Below are 7,740 nucleotides of genomic sequence, written 5' to 3' on the forward strand. Positions count from 1 at the left end.
TATATATATATATATATATATATATATATTTGTATTTATATTTAAAAGAATCTAAAACATTTATGTTTACATTTATAAAAATATGTATATATATACATATATTTATTTTTATATGTATGAATTCAAACATATGTGTAAATAAATACAAATGTGTATGTATTACATTTTGATTAAAAAATAATAATATATAGTATGTGTGGTCAAAAAAATAAATAAAAACACGAAATCCATGGCTGGTTGTATATGTTTAAAGTATGAATAGACAATATTAGAGATGTTCATAAATGGTTTAAAATATTAATTGAAACAAACATGTAAATGAATGACTACATATTGAATACTCATATAAGGATGAAACATAAACCGAAAGAGCATTGAAAATGTTAAAATATATGCATGAATATGGAGGTGAAGATGGAAATGTCACATATGCATGAATGTATTTGTCTTATTGTATACACACACACACACACACGCACACACACACACACACACATATATATATTTGTTTATACATGTATGTACACATATACATACATGCATATATATATATGGCTAATATAAAGTTAAAACATGATAAAATTAATTATGACTTGTAGATGAAATATAATAATGTAAAAATGTAAATAAGTAAAAAAAAAAAAACAATACAAATATATATTGAAATATTAATATGAATAAAGACTCAATGATAAATAGCATATGCATGATATGTATGTTTGACTGTGCATGCATGATTGTGCATTTTGTAACATTATTAAAGAAGAAAATTAAATAAGACAACTGGAGACATATATACCCCTATAATTGAAATAGGAATATTGCATGAAAATAAAATCAGTCAGAGAAAATATCTGAACTGATCCAATCGGATAACAAATTTAAAATAAAAATAATAATAAAATTCTGAAACCAAAGATAGTCTTCTGGTTGTTTAAGTGACCAAACAAGAAAATGTAGTAGAAGATTAGTAGAATTACTTACCAGGAATACATCTGGGAATTAAACTCCATGTTCCATTGAGACACTTGACATGTGAGGTGTCATTAAGTACGAGGCCTTCCCTGCAGCGAAAGTTGATAAATGTTTCATGGTCTACCCATGCACCTTCACGACCATGCGTCACACTTCCATTGAGAATTGAAGGTACCTGGCACTGACCTGCAAATAAAACAGTATATATATATATAATCTTTGTATTTGTATACAGTCTTATAATATATCGTTTTTCTATAGTTCATTTATTATACTAACAGTATATTCATTAATGTTATCCCTTCTTTCAAAAGTCACTCTCAAGAATTTGTTTGGCCTAGGGCTATAGTAGAACTGGCCCAAAGTGGGACTGAACCTGAGACCGTATGCTTACAAAACAAGCTTCTTAATCACCTAGCCACATTTGTGCTTGTTTCTGTGAATAAAAATTAAATGTTGAACTATTCAGTTTGAGGTTCTTGTTCTCCATTATTTTGCTTAACTTGAATTGTCTAACAATCATAATACAGACTGGAATTGCAGATTTTGGAAGAAATTTCTCATGCTCTACTTCTATCACAGTTTCCTTTTATCAAATGCTCTTAGAGCATTATGATCACCAATTTTTGTTTTGGACTATTGTCATATGAATTCACCATTTTTAACTGTTATATCCTTGAACATTTTACATTATTTTCCAGAAAACATATACAGTAATTCCTCAACTATTGTGGGTGTTATGTTTCAAAACCCTCTGCAATAGGTGAAAACCACTGCATATTTTTTTAATTATTTTTATAATTTGTATACATTCATTTTATTATAAATGCAAAAGAACACCATGGAGGAATCGATGTAAGCTTAAATAATAAACCACGATTGGAGAACCATGATATGGTGAGGGATTACTGTATATTAATCTGTACCAATTCATATTTATAGATGCTGGTGATCATAGATCTAGATTCCTCTCCTCTCACATTAACAACTTTGTGGGTCAACCATTCTGTAACCAACTTGTATCACAATTATCTTTTCTTTCTCTTTCCTGGCTTTTTCTTTGAAGTTAAGTAATAGTCACTAAACATTCAAGGCTTTTCTTCTCTTATGATGACTAATAAACTGAGCCTGTTATCTCGCTATGTTGTTGGGAAGCTTTCTGGTGGTTGTTGTCCATCTAAGGGCGTCAATGTCTATCACACTATCAACATAGGCTACCTTCAGTATTCTTATAAGAAATTAATCTCTGTAGCACTGATAGGATTTCCTATTTGTTTGTTGATGTCCCAGGTCATACAACCATATGTAAGGGTGGATTCTATGGAGGCCTCTAGAACTATGTTCCTCACTTTGTTGAGAGGCATTTATTGGACAATATTATGAATGTTATATTGATTTCATATCAATGATTTGGCTTTAGATACTGTCCTAATGCAATGTAGGCTCTCTTCCACCACCACCATACCATTCATACCATCAACACCAACAATAACAAAACCAAGATGAACAAATTATAGAACTTCTATATAACTGCTGAACCTGCCAGAAAGAACAGTTGAGTTTCCCTCACACCACACCCCAAAATCTTAAACAAAAATGAACAGCTCATTAGATATGCTATGTCTGTAAAGAATAACATGTAATAATCATGCTGGAGCATCTTTGATCACAGGTCTATTTTAATAGAGCTGACCTTGGACTAAACAACAACAAAAATGATGAAGATGACAATACATTTCTCCAAAATTTTTCACTATTTTCATTCTATTTGTAAAAGGGAAATCTTTTCCTGAAATATTATAGAATCATCAAATAGACTATGTAGGGTAATACAGTATCTTGCCACTTTTCTTTTATTGACATCATCTTATTTTGCTTGACTTCTCTTGGAATTTTTTTTTTTTTTTTGTAGTTTCAGCTCAGAGCTGTGGCCATGCTGATGCATCACCGTTAAATTGTTCAAAAGTTTTTTTGCAAACATTTATCACATAATGTATTCAAAAGTTTTTGGTTAAAACTTGCCTAATTGTAGTTTTTCTGACAATATATTCTTTTAAAATGGTAACTTTTAACCTTAAAATTTCTATTAAGCACACCATTATGTTCAACTTTTCCACTGCACAGATGTAAGTGTTATCCATGAACCTAAAAGCAATTACATTACTTGTTTTTAATCAAAATTAAGAAAAACTCAGTCAATATCCTCAGCTAGAGAAGAAAGCAAAAGTGTCAGATGTGTATAAAAGATTTTGTTAACATGATGTAAATTGTTTTGAATCATGAGTGAGTGTTGGGATGAAATCGAGAAGTCATTTTAATATATAAATCACCAAAGAGATAACATTATAGATTCATAATTGAGTTTTGCTGTGTAATCAATGTACCTTCATACAATGTGTAATACTTGTTGTTACTGATGGCTTTGAATAATGTTTTTTCATAGGGTTACTACATCTGGATGGGAAAATTATAGCATTTTAAGAAATATCGATAGTGAATTGATGAATTTTTGTTGTTAATTAAGGAGTAAATTATTATTCTGTGAACGAATAGTGCATTCAATCACTGACATCGTTTGTGTTTCCTGGAAACAAGATATCGGAGTTTAAAAAAAAAATATAAAGCCTTTGTAAATATGTTATAATGTTTAGTTTCAACTAATATGTTCGTATGAGGAAAGAAAAAGTAAAGAGGCAGTGTTTTTATAATAAACTTGAAGATGGTTTAATTTGTACTCTGAGTTGTGTGACCCCTCTAGCCCCAGCTCATATATATTAACAAAAATAATTTTCTTTGTGTACATCACTGTTCATTTTGTGAATGTTTTCATATATGCTTCTCGTCCACTGAATATGATTTTCCTCATAGAGTTTATCAACCCAGTAAAGTCCCTTGTAGTTAATACTTAATTATTATAAAACATTCTTGAATGATCATTGTGTATATACAGTTTCCCCAGTCAAACTAAGTTTGCCTAAATTTAATACGGGACTATTTTGTTGTGTCTCATCATGGTCATCATATTTAATATCCACTTTTCTATGATTGAATAGGTCAAACCAAGTTTGTTTAGGCTCATTTTCTATTGCTGGATGTCCTTCCTGTCACCAACCTGTACCTATTTCCAGTTAAGTTACTATTTCTCATGGCCAGACATATTTTTCATGGAAGATTGGAAACGAGCAACTTTTCTTGTATGATGGTGACACTCATTTACATTCATCACATAAAGTCAAGGCATTATACAAAAGTCAAGACATTATACAAAATGAGCTTCCACACAGCTTCCATGTGCCAAATTTACTCACAAAGCTTTCATAGCTTGGAGCTGCAGTAGAAAATACTTCCTCAAGGTGCCAAGCAGCAGGGCTAAACCCTAAAACCACTTGGTTGCAAAGAGAGCTTCTTAAACATGTACTCAACACTGATGTGTTATTACAAATGACCATTATGTAATGTATAGGGTGTGTTTTAGCCATTTGTTTTTATTTGGAGTTTAGCAGAGCATGTTTCAGGGCAAATAAACATCAACACTTATTACTGGTAGTCAGGTGTAGGAAGAAACAGTTTGTAAATTATAAAATTATGAAGTTATTATAACATGAATTGATAAAAAATAATGTGTAGTTTTATGGAAAATTACGTAAGAATGTTCAAAAATGTGTAAAAGGTAAAACTGGTCAATTTATATGACAATATTCCAAAGCAAAAATTGGTGGTCATAATGCTCTAGCAGCATTTGAAAAAAAAAAAGGAAATAGCAGAAAATGAGCATAAGAAACTTTTCCAAAATCTACAATTCCAGTCTGTATTATACACAAATCGAATTAAGCAAAATAATGTCAAACAAGAACATCAAACTGAAAATTTCAGTGATTAATTTTTATTCACAGAAACAAACATAAATGTGATGGTGTCATTGGAAAGATTGCTTCCTGACCATGTGGTCTCAAGTTCAGTCCCACTGTTTGGCACTTTGGGCAACTTCTAACTATAGCCCTAGGTCGACCAAATCCTTGAGAGTGGATTTGATTGACAAACTGAAAGGATTTCATCTTTTGTGTTTGTGTTTTACCCCTACCACGCTTCACAATTAATATTAGTTTGTTTTCATTCCCATAATTTAGTGGTTTGGCAAAAATGACTGATAGAATAAGTACCAAACTTTAAAAAAAGTACTAGGATCAATTTGTTTTACTAAAAAGAAAAACCTTGTCAGTGATGCCCCAGCATGGTCACAGTTCAATGATTAGAATGCATAAGATATAAAAGAAAAGGATTCTATCTTGTTTAAATTTTTCAAGTTTGTTAGGAATAGAAATAATTGATTAAAAAATCATAATGACAAACAAGCAAATTAATTAACTAACTAATCTGATTGGTTAAAAACACTTTTTCTTTTACTGAAAAAAAAAAAAAAATTGCTCTTTTACTGAAAAAAAAAAAAATTGCTAAGTACTCAGTTTAGACTAACTCAAGAGTATAAAACATTTTGCGTCTATGAGTATGATATTTTCATTAAATTCTTGCCCCACACCTGATTGCCACATTCTGTGAAATGTCATAGGTTAAAAGCTTAGAGAAATTATAACATCCCCAATAAAATATGACTGCCAGTCAATTTAATGTTTGTTGAAACAAGTCAATTATGGAAAGTAATAGAAAGCATAAGATGCCAAAATAATTCGTCAATGCGGAAACCATTTTCGGAATCAACTTGTTATTTGAAGTTGTGCTTGAAATATTTTAAAAAGTAGATGTTCGTTAATATCTTGAGGAAATTCAAAAGACAATAAAGTGAAAATGTTTTCACGATAAAAATCACTATTATTCTGTGTTATGGGTTAAATAAGTGGGTTTAGCTATATTTTTAATTAAATTTATTATAGCAAGCTTCTGAAACTTGATCAATAATGCAGACTTTAAAATCCGAACACTAAATTTTATCTGTGTACAGCTGCTGCTAACAGAAGCACATGAGCTGCAGATAAAGCTGAAATTTTTAGTAGCTAGTCACATAGTAGAAGCCTACAGTTAAATAACTTAAACACCATCTAGGTTGGATTTGTCTTTCATTCTAATGTAATTTACAAAATAAGTTCCAAGTTTATTCAAAAAATAAAAATAGAGAAGGATGATTTATGTCTAAAACTACCATAGGGATGGACTACGTTTTGTATTCTTTAATTTTCTTTAAAGCTTTTATTGGTTTCTGATATTGCATTGTGTCCATGCTGGGGCAATACTTTTACTAGTTTAGTTGAACTTATTGTTTCCATTACTTATTCCAGTGATCTATTATTTGTTGAGTCACTTAGTCAGAGGGTATAAAGAAACTTGACATAAGCACACCAGTTAAATATGACTAGTGTAAATATAAACGCTAATGCAGAAATCCCCCCCCAAAAAAAAAAATGAATGTGTACTCAAGTAAAGAACGATGAGTAAACCTTCACTTTGAAGTTAAATTACAGAAATTTGACATAAAAACAAACATTAATTATAATTAGCTCTGCTCCAATGTCAGTGCTTTTCTAACATTGATTGTAAACAAAATGCAGCAACACTCTATACATTGCTTCATGAAGAATATACTGATACCTATAAAGACAGATTAAACATTACCTGAAAATAGTATTGCAAAAACTCCATAAGTTTCAACAGACAATGACTAAATTTTTCCTCTACAAAAAACAAAAGACTGAAGATTACACTAACAAATATGGATTACCTGCCTCCCCACCCCAAAATAAATAAAAGCAACCTTCCAATGATTATATAAATCTAATGATTATCCATATACAAAAGTGAAAGATATAATTGTATTTATGATTATCCATACATGAAAATAAGAATAATAATATTATATTAGCATGATAATATTTAATGTTGTTGTATTCTTAAAGAAGACGTAACCCCTTGTGGAAAGGTGAACATTTTAAAGTCACTAGAGATGCAATAATTTCTGTATAAAAACCTGCCAATCTAGCCATGACACACATACATTCTTACATACACACGCATGCACACTTGCACATCCATACAAACACATTCTTACATACACACTTACCCCCCACCACACACACACACATACATCTTCTTTTTCCTCTTTTGTTTTACTTTTATTTTTTTCTCTCAAGATTAATGTGCACAGTACACTATACAAGCCTGTATGATTACTGTTGTATTTAAGCATGAAATTTGAAGTAGCTCCCATATAACTCCTGTATTCATAAATATTTAACCTTGGCTGAATCAAGTACATTTTGCTGAACACCGGTTACAAGACTATGCTTCGAATGACCAACTATAAACACCATTGGAACTCACACACAAGGTACAGGAAACGTATATATACATCATTCTGCTTAAATAATGGAACTGCAAATACAATATCCTTATGTATCTCACACCTGTTTTCATTCCTCCACTTCACTCTGTATTTCATATCTTCTCTATAATAATTATTACTTAAACATTTCTGACACCATCTCTGATGAAGGGATATATAAAATATCCTGGAAACAGCTGTAAGATCTCTTTATGAATGTTCTGAAAACTATTCACAATCTTGGATTTTTTTATCTCGTTCTGTTAATTTTTTATATATATGCTAATACATGACCTACGTTGGACTCCTCATTCACATTATTATCAAACTTGGAGCTTAACTATAGCCTGTCCATAGCACTTACTCAGCATTACATGACTCCTTTGGGTCTTTTTGACACCAGTACCTCTCATACCCTATATATATATATATAT

At 30.7% G+C, this 7,740-nt stretch overlaps 1 protein-coding gene across 1 annotated transcript in view; it reads right to left on the reverse strand.

Annotated features, from left to right (window-relative positions):
* LOC106883993 (protein lev-9-like) overlaps nucleotides 1-7,740 on the reverse strand; it is a 1,203,458-nt gene that overhangs the window by 134,741 nt on the left and 1,060,977 nt on the right. The window contains exon 13 of the mRNA XM_052971268.1: nucleotides 985-1,161. Within this exon, the coding sequence (XP_052827228.1) occupies nucleotides 985-1,161 (177 nt within the window). The remainder of the gene's footprint in view (nucleotides 1-984; nucleotides 1,162-7,740) is intronic.

This window comes from Octopus bimaculoides, chromosome 10 (assembly GCF_001194135.2).
Source record: "Octopus bimaculoides isolate UCB-OBI-ISO-001 chromosome 10, ASM119413v2, whole genome shotgun sequence".
In the NCBI taxonomy this organism is placed as follows: Eukaryota; Metazoa; Mollusca; class Cephalopoda; order Octopoda; family Octopodidae; genus Octopus; species Octopus bimaculoides.